Raw genomic sequence first — 17,297 nt, 5'->3', positions numbered from 1 at the left:
AGTTCGTACACGATTCATTAAAAAGAAAAAGGGAAAGAAGCAAGAGTTAACAAAAATAGAAACAATCGAAGAGGATGGGAAGCCAACAGAAACTATGGTCTCCGTCGAAGAAGTTTCCATGCAAGAGGAAACTGAAGATATTCGGGAGCTTCCGGAAGAGGTTCGCGTGGTTGAAAGTGTAACTGAGGACGGCAAGCCCAAGAAGAAAAAGATACGCACACGTGTTATCAAAAAGATTAAGGGCGATAAACAAGAGGTCACCAAGATTGAAACCGTCGAAGAAGATGACAAGCAACCCGAAACTACTGTCACAGTGGAAGAAGTTCCAGTTGAAGAAGAACAACCTGAAGAGATTCGAGAGCTTCCAGAAGAAGTTCGTGTGGTTGAAACTGTAACTGAGGACGGCAAGCCCAAGAAGAAGAAGATACGCACACGTGTTATCAAAAAGGTTAAGGGCGATAAACAAGAAGTCACCAAGATTGAAACTGTGGAAGAAGATGATAAACAACCCGAAACTACTGTCACAGTGGAAGAAATTCCAGTTGAAGAAGAACAACCTGAAGAGATTCGAGAGCTTCCAGAAGAAGTTCGTGTGGTTGAAACTGTCGCTGAGGACGGCAAGCCCAAGAAGAAGAAGATACGCACACGTGTTATCAAAAAGGTTAAGGGCGATAAACAAGAGGTCACCAAGATTGAAACCGTCGAAGAAGATGACAAACAACCCGAAACTACTGTCACAGTGGAAGAAGTTCCAGTTGAAGAAGAACAACCTGAAGAGATTCGAGAGCTTCCAGAAGAAGTTCGTGTGGTTGAAACTGTAACCGAGGACGGCAAGCCCAAGAAGAAGAAGATACGCACACGTGTTATCAAAAAGGTTAAGGGCGATAAACAAGAGGTCACCAAGATTGAAACCGTCGAAGAAGATGACAAGCAACCCGAAACTACTGTCACAGTGGAAGAAATTCCAGTGGAAGAGGAACAACCTGAAGAGATTCGAGAGCTTCCAGAAGAAGTTCGTGTGGTTGAAACTGTAATTGAGGACGGCAAGCCCAAGAAGAAGAAGATACGCACACGTGTTATCAAAAAGGTTAAGGGTGATAAGCAAGAGGTCACCAAAATTGAAACCGTCGAAGAAGATGACAAACAACCCGAAACTACTGTCACAGTGGAAGAAGTTCCAGTGGAAGAAGAACAACCTGAAGATATTCGGGAGCTTCCAGAAGAAGTTCGTGTGGTTGAAACTGTAACTGAGGACGGCAAGCCCAAGAAGAAGAAGATACGCACACGTGTTATCAAAAAGGTTAAGGGCGATAAACAAGAGGTCACCAAGATTGAAACTGTGGAAGAAGATGACAAACAGCCCGAAACTACTGTCACAGTGGAAGAACTTCCAGTTGATGAAGAACAACCTGAAGAGATTCGAGAGCTTCCAGAAGAAGTTCGCGTGGTTGAAACTGTAACTGAGGACGGCAAGCCCAAGAAGAAGAAGATACGCACACGTGTTATCAAAAAGGTTAAGGGCGATAAGCAAGAGGTCACCAAAATTGAAACCGTCGAAGAAGATGACAAACAACCCGAAACTACTGTCACAGTGGAAGAAGTTCCAGTTGAAGAAGAGCAACCTGAAGATATTCGGGAGCTGCCAGAAGAAGTTCGTGTGGTTGAATCTGTAACCGAGGACGGCAAGCCCAAGAAGAAGAAGATACGCACACGTGTTATCAAAAAGGTTAAGGGCGATAAACACGAGGTCACCAAAATTGAAACCGTCGAAGAAGATGACAAACAACCCGAAACTACTGTCACAGTGGAAGAAGTTCCAGTGGAAGATGAAAAATCTGAAGAGATTCGAGAGCTTCCAGAAGAAGTTCGCGTGGTTGAAACTGTAACTGAGGACGGCAAGCCCAAGAAGAAGAAGATACGCACACGTGTTATCAAAAAGGTTAAGGGCGATAAACAAGAGGTCACCAAGATTGAAACTGTCGAAGAAGATGATAAACAACCCGAAACTACTGTCACAGTGGAAGAAATTCCAGTGGAAGAGGAACAACCTGAAGAGATTCGAGAGCTTCCAGAAGAAGTTCGTGTGGTTGAAACTGTCACTGAGGACGGCAAGCCCAAGAAGAAGAAGATACGCACACGTGTTATCAAAAAGGTTAAGGGCGATAAACAAGAGGTCACCAAGATTGAAACCATTGAAGAAGATGATAAACAACCCGAAACTACTGTCACAGTGGAAGAAGTTCCAGTTGAAGAAGAACAACCTGAAGAGATTCGAGAGCTTCCAGAAGAAGTTCGTGTGGTTGAAACTGTAACTGAGGACGGCAAGCCCAAGAAGAAGAAGATACGCACACGTGTTATCAAAAAGGTTAAGGGCGATAAACACGAGGTCACCAAAATTGAAACCGTCGAAGAAGATGACAAACAACCCGAAACTACTGTCACAGTGGAAGAAGTTCCAGTGGAAGATGAAAAATCTGAAGAGATTCGAGAGCTTCCAGAAGAAGTTCGCGTGGTTGAAACTGTAACTGAGGACGGCAAGCCCAAGAAGAAGAAGATACGCACACGTGTTATCAAAAAGGTTAAGGGCGATAAACAAGAGGTCACCAAGATTGAAACTGTCGAAGAAGATGATAAACAACCCGAAACTACTGTCACAGTGGAAGAAATTCCAGTTGAAGAGGAACAACCTGAAGAGATTCGAGAGCTTCCAGAAGAAGTTCGTGTGGTTGAAACTGTCACTGAGGACGGCAAGCCCAAGAAGAAGAAGATACGCACACGTGTTATCAAAAAGGTTAAGGGCGATAAACAAGAGGTCACCAAGATTGAAACCATTGAAGAAGATGATAAACAACCCGAAACTACTGTCACAGTGGAAGAAGTTCCAGTTGAAGAAGAACAACCTGAAGAGATTCGAGAGCTTCCAGAAGAAGTTCGTGTGGTTGAAACTGTAACTGAGGACGGCAAGCCCAAGAAGAAGAAGATACGCACACGTGTTATCAAAAAGGTTAAGGGCGATAAACACGAGGTCACCAAAATTGAAACCGTCGAAGAAGATGACAAACAACCCGAAACTACTGTCACAGTGGAAGAAGTTCCACTTGAAGAAGAACAACCTGAAGAGATTCGAGAGCTTCCAGAAGAAGTTCGTGTGGTTGAAACTGTAACTGAGGACGGCAAGCCCAAGAAGAAGAAGATACGCACACGTGTTATCAAAAAGGTTAAAGGCGATAAACACGAGGTCACCAAGATTGAAACCGTCGAAGAAGATGACAAACAACCCGAAACTACTGTCACAGTGGAAGAAGTTCCAGTTGAAGAAGAACAACCTGAAGAGATTCGAGAGCTTCCAGAAGAAGTTCGTGTGGTTGAAACTGTAACTGAGGACGGCAAGCCCAAGAAGAAGAAGATACGCACACGTGTTATCAAAAAGGTTAAGGGCGATAAACAAGAGGTCACCAAGATTGAAACCGTTGAAGAAGATGATAAACAACCCGAAACTACTGTCACAGTGGAAGAAGTTCCAGTGGAAGAAGAAAAATCTGAAGAGATTCGGGAGCTTCCAGAAGAAGTTTGTGTGGTTGAAACTGTAACCGAGGACGGCAAGCCCAAGAAGAAGAAGATACGCACACGTGTTATCAAAAAGGTTAAGGGCGATAAGCAAGAGGTCACCAAGATTGAAACCGTCGAAGAAGATGACAAACAACCCGAAACTACTGTCACAGTGGAAGAAGTTCCAGTTGAAGAAGAACAACCTGAAGAGATTCGAGAGCTTCCAGAAGAAGTTCGCGTGGTTGAAACTGTAACTGAGGACGGCAAGCCCAAGAAGAAGAAGATACGCACACGTGTTATCAAAAAGGTTAAGGGTGATAAGCAAGAAGTCACCAAGATTGAAACCGTTGAAGAAGATGATCAACAACCTGAAACTACTGTCACAGTGGAAGAAGTTCCAGTTGAAGAAGAACAACCTGAAGAGATTCGAGAGCTTCCAGAAGAAGTTCGTGTGGTTGAAACTGTCGCTGAGGACGGCAAGCCCAAGAAGAAGAAGATACGCACACGTGTTATCAAAAAGGTTAAGGGTGATAAACAAGAGGTCACCAAGATTGAAACCGTCGAAGAAGATGACAAACAACCCGAAACTACTGTCACAGTGGAAAAAGTTCCAGTTGATGAAGAACAACCTGAAGAGATTCGAGAGCTTCCAGAAGAAGTTCGCGTGGTTGAAACTGTAACTGAGGACGGCAAGCCCAAGAAGAAGAAGATACGCACACGTGTTATCAAAAAGGTTAAGGGCGATAAACAAGAGGTCACCAAGATTGAAACCGTCGAAGAAGATGACAAACAACCCGAAACTACTGTCACAGTGGAAGAACTTCCAGTTGATGAAGAACAACCTGAAGAGATTCGAGAGCTTCCAGAAGAAGTTCGCGTGGTTGAAACTGTAACTGAGGACGGCAAGCCCAAGAAGAAGAAGATACGCACACGTGTTATCAAAAAGGTTAAGGGCGATAAGCAAGAGGTCACCAAAATTGAAACCGTCGAAGAAGATGACAAACAACCCGAAACTACTGTCACAGTGGAAGAAGTTCCAGTTGAAGAAGAGCAACCTGAAGATATTCGGGAGCTTCCAGAAGAAGTTCGTGTGGTTGAAACTGTAACCGAGGACGGCAAGCCCAAGAAGAAGAAGATACGCACACGTGTTATCAAAAAGGTTAAGGGCGATAAACAAGAGGTCACCAAGATTGAAACTGTGGAAGAAGATGACAAACAGCCCGAAACTACTGTCACAGTGGAAGAAGTTCCAGTTGAAGAAGAACAACCTGAAGAGATTCGAGAGCTTCCAGAAGAAGTTCGTGTGGTTGAAACTGTAACTGAGGACGGCAAGCCCAAGAAGAAGAAGAAACGCACACGTGTTATCAAAAAGGTTAAGGGCGATAAACAAGAGGTCACCAAGATTGAAACCGTCGAAGAAGATGACAAACAGCCCGAAACTACTGTCACAGTGGAAGAACTTCCAGTTGAAGAAGAACAACCTGAAGAGATTCGAGAGCTTCCAGAAGAAGTTCGCGTGGTTGAAACTGTAACTGAGGACGGCAAGCCCAAGAAGAAGAAGATACGCACACGTGTTATCAAAAAGGTTAAGGGCGATAAACAAGAGGTCACCAAGATTGAAACCGTCGAAGAAGATGACAAACAACCCGAAACTACTGTCACAGTGGAAGAAGTTCCACTTGAAGAAGAACAACCTGAAGAGATTCGAGAGCTTCCAGAAGAAGTTCGTGTGGTTGAAACTGTAACCGAGGACGGCAAGCCCAAGAAGAAGAAGATACGCACACGTGTTATCAAAAAGGTTAAGGGCGATAAACAAGAGGTCACCAAGATTGAAACCGTCGAAGAAGATGACAAACAACCCGAAACTACTGTCACAGTGGAAGAAGTTCCAGTTGAAGAAGAACAACCTGAAGATATTCGAGAGCTTCCAGAAGAAGTTCGTGTGGTTGAAACTGTAACTGAGGACGGCAAGCCCAAGAAGAAGAAGATACGCACACGTGTTATCAAAAAGGTTAAGGGCGATAAACAAGAGGTCACCAAGATTGAAACCGTTGAAGAAGATGATCAACAACCTGAAACTACAGTCACAGTGGAAGAAGTTCCAGTGGAAGAGGAACAACCTGAAGAGATTCGAGAGCTTCCAGAAGAAGTTCGCGTGGTTGAAACTGTAACTGAGGACGGCAAGCCCAAGAAGAAGAAGATACGCACACGTGTCATAAAAAAGGTTAAGGGCGATAAACAAGAGGTCACCAAGATTGAAACCGTTGAAGAAGATGATAAACAACCCGAAACTACTGTCACAGTGGAAGAAGTTCCAGTTGAAGAAGAACAACCTGAAGAGATTCGAGAGCTTCCAGAAGAAGTTCGTGTGGTTGAAACTGTAACTGAGGACGGCAAGCCCAAGAAGAAGAAGATACGCACACGTGTTATCAAAAAGGTTAAGGGCGATAAGCAAGAAGTCACCAAGATTGAAACCGTCGAAGAAGATGACAAACAACCCGAAACTACTGTCACAGTGGAAGAAGTTCCAGTTGAAGAAGAACAACCTGAAGAGATTCGAGAGCTTCCAGAAGAAGTTCGTGTGGTTGAAACTGTCACTGAGGACGGCAAGCCCAAGAAGAAGAAGATACGCACACGTGTTATCAAAAAGGTTAAGGGCGATAAACAAGAGGTCACCAAGATTGAAACCGTCGAAGAAGATGACAAACAACCCGAAACTACTGTCTCAGTGGTAGAAATTCCAGTGGAAGAGGAACAACCTGAAGAGATTCGAGAGCTTCCAGAAGAAGTTCGTGTGGTTGAAACTGTAACTGAGGACGGCAAGCCCAAGAAGAAGAAGATACGCACACGTGTTATCAAAAAGGTTAAGGGCGATAAACAAGAGGTCACCAAAATTGAAACCGTCGAAGAAGATGACAAACAACCCGAAACTACTGTCACAGTGGAAGAAGTTCCAGTGGAAGAAGAACAACCTGAAGAGATTCGGGAGCTTCCAGAAGAAGTTCGTGTGGTTGAAACTGTAACTGAGGACGGCAAGCCCAAGAAGAAGAAGATACGCACACGTGTTATCAAAAAGGTTAAGGGCGATAAGCAAGAAGTCACCAAGATTGAAACCGTCGAAGAAGATGACAAACAACCCGAAACTACTGTCACAGTGGAAGAAGTTCCAGTTGAAGAAGAACAACCTGAAGAGATTCGAGAGCTTCCAGAAGAAGTTCGTGTGGTTGAAACTGTCACTGAGGACGGCAAGCCCAAGAAGAAGAAGATACGCACACGTGTTATCAAAAAGGTTAAGGGCGATAAACAAGAGGTCACCAAGATTGAAACCGTCGAAGAAGATGACAAACAACCCGAAACTACTGTCTCAGTGGTAGAAATTCCAGTGGAAGAGGAACAACCTGAAGAGATTCGAGAGCTTCCAGAAGAAGTTCGTGTGGTTGAAACTGTAACTGAGGACGGCAAGCCCAAGAAGAAGAAGATACGCACACGTGTTATCAAAAAGGTTAAGGGCGATAAACAAGAGGTCACCAAAATTGAAACCGTCGAAGAAGATGACAAACAACCCGAAACTACTGTCACAGTGGAAGAAGTTCCAGTGGAAGAAGAACAACCTGAAGAGATTCGGGAGCTTCCAGAAGAAGTTCGTGTGGTTGAAACTGTAACTGAGGACGGCAAGCCCAAGAAGAAGAAGATACGCACACGTGTTATCAAAAAGGTTAAGGGCGATAAACAAGAGGTCACCAAAATTGAAACCGTCGAAGAAGATGACAAACAACCCGAAACTACTGTCACAGTGGAAGAAATTCCAGTGGAAGAAGAACAACCTGAAGATATTCGGGAGCTTCCAGAAGAAGTTCGTGTGGTTGAAACTGTCACTGAGGACGGCAAGCCCAAGAAGAAGAAGATACGCACACGTGTTATCAAAAAGGTTAAGGGCGATAAGCAAGAAGTCACCAAGATTGAAACCGTCGAAGAAGATGACAAACAACTCGAAACTACTGTCACAGTGGAAGAAGTTCCAGTTGAAGAAGAACAACCTGAAGAGATTCGAGAGCTTCCAGAAGAAGTTCGTGTGGTTGAAACTGTCACTGAGGACGGCAAGCCCAAGAAGAAGAAGATACGCACACGTGTTATCAAAAAGGTTAAGGGCGATAAACAAGAGGTCACCAAGATTGAAACCGTCGAAGAAGATGACAAACAACCCGAAACTACTGTCACAGTGGAAGAAATTCCAGTGGAAGAAGAACAACCTGAAGATATTCGGGAGCTTCCAGAAGAAGTTCGTGTGGTTGAAACTGTAACTGAGGACGGCAAGCCCAAGAAGAAGAAGATACGCACACGTGTTATCAAAAAGGTTAAGGGCGATAAACAAGAGGTCACCAAGATTGAAACTGTGGAAGAAGATGACAAACAGCCCGAAACTACTGTCACAGTGGAAGAACTTCCAGTTGATGAAGAACAACCTGAAGAGATTCGAGAGCTTCCAGAAGAAATTCGCGTGGTTGAAACTGTAACCGAGGACGGCAAGCCCAAGAAGAAGAAGATACGCACACGTGTTATCAAAAAGGTTAAGGGCGATAAGCAAGAGGTCACCAAAATTGAAACCGTCGAAGAAGATGACAAACAACCCGAAACTACTGTCACAGTGGAAGAAGTTCCAGTGGAAGAAGAGCAACCTGAAGATATTCGGGAGCTTCCAGAAGAAGTTCGTGTGGTTGAAACTGTAACCGAGGACGGCAAGCCCAAGAAGAAGAAGATACGCACACGTGTTATCAAAAAGGTTAAGGGCGATAAGCAAGAGGTCACCAAGATTGAAACTGTGGAAGAAGATGACAAACAGCCCGAAACTACTGTCACAGTGGAAGAACTTCCAGTTGAAGAAGAACAACCTGAAGAGATTCGAGAGCTTCCAGAAGAAGTTCGTGTGGTTGAAACTGTAACCGAGGACGGCAAGCCCAAGAAGAAGAAGATACGCACACGTGTTATCAAAAAGGTTAAGGGCGATAAACAAGAGGTCACCAAGATTGAAACCGTCGAAGAAGATGACAAACAGCCCGAAACTACTGTCACAGTGGAAGAACTTCCAGTTGAAGAAGAACAACCTGAAGAGATTCGAGAGCTTCCAGAAGAAGTTCGCGTGGTTGAAACTGTAACTGAGGACGGCAAGCCCAAGAAGAAGAAGATACGCACACGTGTTATCAAAAAGGTTAAGGGCGATAAGCAAGAAGTCACCAAAATTGAAACCGTCGAAGAAGATGACAAACAACCCGAAACTACTGTCACAGTGGAAGAAGTTCCAGTTGAAGAAGAACAACCTGAAGAGATTCGAGAGCTTCCAGAAGAAGTTCGTGTGGTTGAAACTGTCACTGAGGACGGCAAGCCCAAGAAGAAGAAGATACGCACACGTGTTATCAAAAAGGTTAAGGGCGATAAGCAAGAAGTCACCAAGATTGAAACCGTCGAAGAAGATGACAAACAACCCGAAACTACTGTCACAGTGGAAGAAGTTCTAGTTGAAGAAGAACAACCTGAAGAGATTCGAGAGCTTCCAGAAGAAGTTCGTGTGGTTGAAACTGTCACTGAGGACGGCAAGCCCAAGAAGAAGAAGATACGCACACGTGTTATCAAAAAGGTTAAGGGCGATAAACAAGAGGTCACCAAGATTGAAACCGTCGAAGAAGATGACAAGCAACCCGAAACTACTGTCACAGTGGAAGAAATTCCAGTGGAAGAGGAACAACCTGAAGAGATTCGAGAGCTTCCAGAAGAAGTTCGTGTGGTTGAAACTGTAACCGAGGACGGCAAGCCCAAGAAGAAGAAGATACGCACACGTGTTATCAAAAAGGTTAAGGGTGATAAGCAAGAGGTCACCAAAATTGAAACCGTAGAAGAAGATGACAAACAACCCGAAACTACTGTCACAGTGGAAGAAGTTCCAGTGGAAGAAGAACAACCTGAAGATATTCGGGAGCTTCCAGAAGAAGTTCGTGTGGTTGAAACTGTAACTGAGGACGGCAAGCCCAAGAAGAAGAAGATACGCACACGTGTTATCAAAAAGGTTAAGGGCGATAAACAAGAGGTCAGCAAGATTGAAACCGTCGAAGAAGATGACAAACAACCCGAAACTACTGTCACAGTGGAAGAAATTCCAGTGGAAGAGGAACAACCTGAAGAGATTCGAGAGCTTCCAGAAGAAGTTCGTGTGGTTGAAACTGTAACTGAGGACGGCAAGCCCAAGAAGAAGAAGATACGCACACGTGTTATCAAAAAGGTTAAGGGCGATAAGCAAGAGGTCACCAAAATTGAAACCGTCGAAGAAGATGACAAACAACCCGAAACTACTGTCACAGTGGAAGAAGTTCCAGTTGAAGAAGAACAACCTGAAGATATTCGGGAGCTGCCAGAAGAAGTTCGTGTGGTTGAAACTGTAACCGAGGACGGCAAGCCCAAGAAGAAGAAGATACGCACACGTGTTATCAAAAAGGTTAAGGGCGATAAACAAGAGGTCACCAAGATTGAAACTGTGGAAGAAGATGACAAACAGCCCGAAACTACTGTCACAGTGGAAGAACTTCCAGTTGAAGAAGAACAACCTGAAGAGATTCGAGAGCTTCCAGAAGAAGTTCGTGTGGTTGAAACTGTAACCGAGGACGGCAAGCCCAAGAAGAAGAAGATACGCACACGTGTTATCAAAAAGGTTAAGGGCGATAAACAAGAGGTCACCAAGATTGAAACCGTCGAAGAAGATGACAAGCAACCCGAAACTACTGTCACAGTGGAAGAAATTCCAGTGGAAGAGGAACAACCTGAAGAGATTCGAGAGCTTCCAGAAGAAGTTCGTGTGGTTGAAACTGTAATTGAGGACGGCAAGCCCAAGAAGAAGAAGATACGCACACGTGTTATCAAAAAGGTTAAGGGTGATAAGCAAGAGGTCACCAAAATTGAAACCGTCGAAGAAGATGACAAACAACCCGAAACTACTGTCACAGTGGAAGAAGTTCCAGTGGAAGAAGAACAACCTGAAGATATTCGGGAGCTTCCAGAAGAAGTTCGTCTGGTTGAAACTGTAACTGAGGACGGCAAGCCCAAGAAGAAGAAGATACGCACACGTGTTATCAAAAAGGTTAAGGGCGATAAACAAGAGGTCACCAAGATTGAAACTGTGGAAGAAGATGACAAACAGCCCGAAACTACTGTCACAGTGGAAGAACTTCCAGTTGATGAAGAACAACCTGAAGAGATTCGAGAGCTTCCAGAAGAAGTTCGCGTGGTTGAAACTGTAACTGAGGACGGCAAGCCCAAGAAGAAGAAGATACGCACACGTGTTATCAAAAAGGTTAAGGGCGATAAGCAAGAGGTCACCAAAATTGAAACCGTCGAAGAAGATGACAAACAACCCGAAACTACTGTCACAGTGGAAGAAGTTCCAGTTGAAGAAGAGCAACCTGAAGATATTCGGGAGCTGCCAGAAGAAGTTCGTGTGGTTGAAACTGTAACCGAGGACGGCAAGCCCAAGAAGAAGAAGATACGCACACGTGTTATCAAAAAGGTTAAGGGCGATAAACAAGAGGTCACCAAGATTGAAACTGTGGAAGAAGATGACAAACAGCCCGAAACTACTGTCACAGTGGAAGAAGTTCCAGTTGAAGAAGAACAACCTGAAGAGATTCGAGAGCTTCCAGAAGAAGTTCGTGTGGTTGAAACTGTAACCGAGGACGGCAAGCCCAAGAAGAAGAAGATACGCACACGTGTTATCAAAAAGGTTAAGGGCGATAAACAAGAGGTCACCAAGATTGAAACCGTCGAAGAAGATGACAAACAACCCGAAACTACTGTCACAGTGGAAGAAGTTCCAGTTGAAGAAGAACAACCTGAAGAGATTCGAGAGCTTCCAGAAGAAGTTCGTGTGGTTGAAACTGTAACTGAGGACGGCAAACCCAAGAAGAAGAAGATACGCACACGTGTTATAAAAAAGGTTAAGGGTGATAAACAAGAGGTCACCAAGATTGAAACCGTCGAAGAAGATGACAAACAACCCGAAACTACTGTCACAGTGGAAGAAATTCCAGTTGAAGAAGAACAACCTGAAGAGATTCGAGAGCTTCCAGAAGAAGTTCGTGTGGTTGAGACTGTAACCGAGGACGGCAAGCCCAAGAAGAAGAAGATACGCACACGTGTTATCAAAAAGGTTAAGGGTGATAAACAAGAGGTCACCAAGATTGAAACCGTCGAAGAAGATGACAAACAACCCGAAACTACTGTCACAGTGGAAGAAGTTCCAGTTGAAGAAGAACAACCTGAAGAGATTCGAGAGCTTCCAGAAGAAGTTCGCGTGGTTGAAACTGTAACTGAGGACGGCAAGCCCAAGAAGAAGAAGATACGCACACGTGTCATAAAAAAGGTTAAGGGCGATAAACAAGAGGTCACCAAGATTGAAACTGTGGAAGAAGATGACAAGCAACCCGAAACTACTGTCACAGTGGAAGAAGTTCCAGTTGAAGAAGAACAACCTGAAGAGATTCGGGAGCTTCCAGAAGAAGTTCGTGTGGTTGAAACTGTAACCGAGGACGGCAAGCCCAAGAAGAAGAAGATACGCACACGTGTCATCAAAAAGGTTAAGGGCGATAAACAAGAGGTCACCAAGATTGAAACCGTCGAAGAAGATGACAAACAACCCGAAACTTCTGTCACAGTGGAAGAAGTTCCAGTTGAAGAAGAACAACCTGAAGAGATTCGAGAGCTTCCAGAAGAAGTTCGTGTGGTTGAAACTGTCACTGAGGACGGCAAGCCCAAGAAGAAGAAGATACGCACACGTGTTATCAAAAAGGTTAAGGGCGATAAGCAAGAAGTCACCAAGATTGAAACTGTGGAAGAAAATGACAAACAACCCGAAACTACTGTCACAGTGGAAGAAGTTCCAGTGGAAGAGGAACAACCTGAAGAGATTCGGGAGCTTCCAGAAGAAGTTCGTGTGGTTGAAACTGTAACTGAGGACGGCAAGCCCAAGAAGAAGAAGATACGCACACGTGTTATCAAAAAGGTTAAGGGCGATAAACAAGAGGTCACCAAGATTGAAACTGTGGAAGAAGATGACAAACAGCCCGAAACTACTGTCACAGTGGAAGAAGTTCCAGTTGAAGAAGAACAACCTGAAGAGATTCGGGAGCTTCCAGAAGAAGTTCGCGTGGTTGAAACTGTCACTGAGGACGGCAAGCCCAAGAAGAAGAAGATACGCACACGTGTTATCAAAAAGGTTAAGGGTGATAAACAAGTGGTCACCAAGATTGAAACCGTCGAAGAAGATGACAAACAACCCGAAACTACTGTCACAGTGGAAGAACTTCCAGTTGATGAAGAACAACCTGAAGAGATTCGAGAGCTTCCAGAAGAAGTTCGCGTGGTTGAAACTGTAACTGAGGACGGCAAGCCCAAGAAGAAGAAGATACGCACACGTGTTATCAAAAAGGTTAAGGGCGATAAACAAGAGGTCACCAAGATTGAAACCGTCGAAGAAGATGACAAACAACCCGAAACTACTGTCACAGTGGAAGAAGTTCCAGTTGAAGAAGAAAAATCTGAAGAGATTCGAGAGATTCCAGAAGAAGTTCGTGTGGTTGAAACTGTAACCGAGGACGGCAAGCCCAAGAAGAAGAAGATACGCACACGTGTCATAAAAAAGGTTAAGGGCGATAAACAAGAGGTCACCAAGATTGAAACCGTCGAAGAAGATGACAAACAACCCGAAACTACTGTCACAGTGGAAGAAGTTCCAGTGGAAGAGGAACAACCTGAAGAGATTCGAGAGCTTCCAGAAGAAGTTCGTGTGGTCGAAACTGTAACTGAGGACGGCAAGCCCAAGAAGAAGAAGATACGCACACGTGTTATCAAAAAGGTTAAGGGTGATAAACAAGAGGTCACCAAAATTGAAACCGTCGAAGAAGATGATAAACAACCCGAAACTACTGTCACAGTGGAAGAAGTTACAGTTGAAGAAGAACAACCTGAAGAGATTCGGGAGCTTCCAGAAGAAGTTCGCGTGGTTGAAACTGTAACTGAGGACGGCAAGCCCAAGAAGAAGAAGATACGCACACGTGTCATAAAAAAGGTTAAGGGCGATAAACAAGAAGTCACCAAGATTGAAACTGTGGAAGAAGATGATAAGCAACCCGAAACTACTGTCACAGTGGAAGAAGTTCCAGTTGAAGAAGAACAACCTGAAGAGATTCGGGAGCTTCCAGAAGAAGTTCGTGTGGTTGAAACTGTAACCGAGGACGGCAAGCCCAAGAAGAAGAAGATACGCACACGTGTCATCAAAAAGGTTAAGGGCGATAAACAAGAAGTCACCAAGATTGAAACTGTCGAAGAAGATGATAAGCAACCCGAAACTACTGTCACAGTGGAAGAAGTTCCAGTTGAAGAAGAACAACCTGAAGAGATTCGGGAGCTTCCAGAAGAAGTTCGTCTGGTTGAAACTGTAACCGAGGACGGCAAGCCCAAGAAGAAGAAGATACGCACACGTGTCATCAAAAAGGTTAAGGGCGATAAACAAGAAGTCACCAAGATTGAAACTGTCGAAGAAGATGATAAGCAACCCGAAACTACTGTCACAGTGGAAGAAGTTCCAGTTGAAGAAGAACAACCTGAAGAGATTCGAGAGCTTCCAGAAGAAGTTCGTGTGGTTGAAACTGTCACTGAGGACGGCAAGCCCAAGAAGAAGAAGATACGCACACGTGTTATCAAAAAGGTTAAGGGCGATAAACAAGAGGTCACCAAGATTGAAACCGTCGAAGAAGATGATCAACAACCTGAAACTACTGTCACAGTGGAAGAAGTTCCAGTGGAAGAGGACCAACCTGAAGAGATTCGGGAGCTGCCAGAAGAAGTTCGTGTGGTTGAAACTGTAACTGAGGACGGCAAGCCCAAAAAGAAAAAGATACGCACACGTGTCATCAAAAAGGTTAAGGGCGATAAACAAGAGGTCACCAAGATTGAAACCGTCGAAGAAGATGACAAACAACCCGAAACTACTGTCACAGTGGAAGAAGTTCCAGTTGAAGAAGAACAACCTGAAGAGATTCGGGAGCTTCCAGAAGAAGTTCGTGTGGTTGAAACTGTAACCGAGGACGGCAAGCCCAAGAAGAAGAAGATACGCACACGTGTTATCAAAAAGGTTAAGGGCGATAAACAAGAAGTCACCAAGATTGAAACTGTCGAAGAAGATGATAAGCAACCCGAAACTACTGTCACAGTGGAAGAAGTTCCAGTGGAAGAAGAACAACCTGAAGAGATTCGGGAGCTTCCAGAAGAAGTTCGTGTGGTTGAAACTGTAACTGAGGACGGCAAGCCCAAAAAGAAAAAGATACGCACACGTGTTATCAAAAAGGTTAAGGGTGATATACAGGAGGTCACCAAAATTGAAACCGTCGAGGAAGATGACAAACAACCCGAAACTACTGTCACAGTGGAAGAAGTTCCAGTGGAAGAAGAACAACATGAAGAGATTCAGGAGCTTCCGGAAGAGGTTCGTGTCGTTGAAACTGAAACTGAGGATGGCAAGCCTAAGAAGAAGAAGATACGCACACGTGTTATCAAAAAGGTTAAAGGAGATAAACAGGAAATCACTAAAATTGAAACTGTAGAAGAAGAGGATAAGAAGCCGCAAACTACTATAACTGTGGAAGAAGCGGACACTCAAAGTCCCTTTGGAGAGAAAATTTTCTTGAAAAAGAGAGTTGTTGTGCACAAGCCAGAGGACGATGTTTCAGTTGTTGAACTACCAGAGAGAAAATCAGTAATTCTTTCTGAAAAAGAAGATGGGACTCCAACTAAAACAGTTATCAAAACTAAAATAATTAAAAAGGTGAAAGGCTCTAACATGGAAGTTACTAAAGTTCAAACAGTAGAGGAATACGAAAAGCCAACCCAGACGAGAGTAACGGTTGAGAACTTCCAAGCGCCTTTCCCGGACCTTCCAGAAGAAACATTCACTGAAGTTGTCGTTTTGCCTGAAGAAACCGTGGAGTCTGAAATTCTGGGCAAAGATGGGGTGCAAAAAGTTCTTAAATCTAAAAAGCGTGTGATAAAGAAGCCAAAAGATAATTTTAAGGAGGAAGTAACAGAAATTGATATTTCTGAACAAGAATCAGGCGAGCCTGTTTTTACAATAACTGTCAATGAACTTCCTTATACTGAGCCTGTTAAGACTGACGGTAAGTCAGTTGAGTTACCCGAACAAATAACTGAAGTCGATGTCATTTCGCCTGACGGAACAAAAAAGAAAAAAATTGTAAAGACCAGAGCATTTAAAACTAAGATTGATGAAAATCACGATGAACTCACTACAGTTAATACTGTCGAAGAAGAAAATACACAGCCAATAACAAGTGTGCATGTTGAAGTTGTTCCAGCTGATGAAACTTCTACAGTGCCAATTCCTATTGAGGAACTTCCAGAAGAGATTGTTTTTACTGAAGAAATTACCGGCAATAAGAAGCCTAGGAAAAAGACAACAAAAACACGAACATTTAAAAAACAAGGTCCTGAGGATGAAGAATATTATCAAATACAAACAGTTGAAGAAGAAGGCAAAGAGCCGTATTCACTTATACGCGTTGTTAGTGATGAAAATATTGCTGATATTATTGATATAAGTAAACTAGATGATGAACAACTTCCCAAACACAAAAAACAAAAGCCACACAAACCTAAGGGTAAGAACACAAGCCACATCACTCTCCATACAACACATTTTACACTAGATTAACAATTGAAGTATACGCAAAATATCATTTATATTTTATGATAGTTAGACGCAATGAGTTAGACACAGTTTATTGTTCATTATTTTTTTTTTTAATTGTGACAGAATTGATAGGGTCCAGATCAGTATTATTTTATATCATTTTAAATTTTACAAACGTATCTAGACTATTAATAATAAATTTTTCTAATCATTCCATATTATTAAAAAAAAATACAAATAAAAAAACATTCTAACATAAACACAGCGGAGAAACAGCAACCCGAACACATTGAAACGGAACACCCAACTTACATAACAACATTTAAGACTGTACAAAACGAAGATGGAGAAACCACAATTCAAACAGAAAGTAAGAGAATTTCTCAAGAGGAAGGCATCGTTGTTGAGGAAGTACTCAGTGACACAGAACCCATATTGGAAGACACCACACAACCAATCATTGAAATTGTTGAAGTCAACGAGCCTACAGGTGATTTTCTTTACATAATTTCTATAACACATATATACAAGTACATGCATATTTCATGTCTATGTACTTTTATACCTGATTCATATGACTAGAAAAAAAAATAATAATAGATATTAATCACAAATACGTGTTCGATAGGTTACGATATTAATTGCCATTGATATGTTTCAAAGTAAATCAAAACAAATTAGCTTCCAATTTAGTAACACAAACAAAATATATACACAAGAACACAAAATTCTGTTTGAAAACTTTTGGCACTATATATATACTAACTTGATTGGCTAGAACACTTTCACATAAGTACATAAGTATTCTAGTACGATATATACTGAGGTTGTAAGTGTACACTTTAAAAAAATAATACAAGCATAAAACGTACATTACAAACATCGATCAACAATTTAGTTAACATTATATGCAAGCATCTTAAACACTTAACTTTTTGAACTACAAAGTTAATGTGTTTTAACGCATTATATAAAATGCAAATATAATCTTAACAAATTAGTTTAG

The 17,297-nt window shown here is 42.9% G+C and overlaps 2 protein-coding genes across 4 annotated transcripts in view; both read left to right on the top strand.

The window, feature by feature from the left end:
- Nucleotides 1-17,297, top strand: part of sls (sallimus) — a 77,354-nt gene that overhangs the window by 38,817 nt on the left and 21,240 nt on the right. Inside the window, exons 20-22 of one of the 3 annotated variants that reach the window (XM_089260128.1) lie at nt 4,187-6,199; nt 10,886-16,259; nt 16,557-16,781. The exons of 1 other annotated variant lie outside the window; for it this stretch is intronic. In XM_089260128.1, coding sequence (XP_089116254.1) covers nt 4,187-6,199; nt 10,886-16,259; nt 16,557-16,781 — 7,612 coding nt within the window. The remainder of the gene's footprint in view (nt 1-4,186; nt 6,200-10,885; nt 16,260-16,556; nt 16,782-17,297) is intronic. One more of the 3 variants, XM_089260127.1, reaches the window with a different exon arrangement.
- Nucleotides 95-3,909, top strand: LOC149091393 (titin-like). The gene is made up of 6 exons (XM_089259223.1): nt 95-160; nt 1,514-1,669; nt 1,727-1,864; nt 1,910-3,295; nt 3,510-3,568; nt 3,906-3,909. The coding sequence occupies exons 1-6, from the start codon at nt 95-97 to the stop codon at nt 3,907-3,909; spliced, it is 1,809 nt and encodes a 602-aa protein (XP_089115349.1).

This window comes from Drosophila navojoa, chromosome 4, assembly GCF_054131105.1.
Source record: "Drosophila navojoa isolate 15081-1374.11 chromosome 4, UAZ_NAV_1.0, whole genome shotgun sequence".
NCBI lineage: Eukaryota > Metazoa > Arthropoda > Insecta > Diptera > Drosophilidae > Drosophila > Drosophila navojoa.
This window is presented reverse-complemented; position numbering and strand designations above follow the sequence as displayed.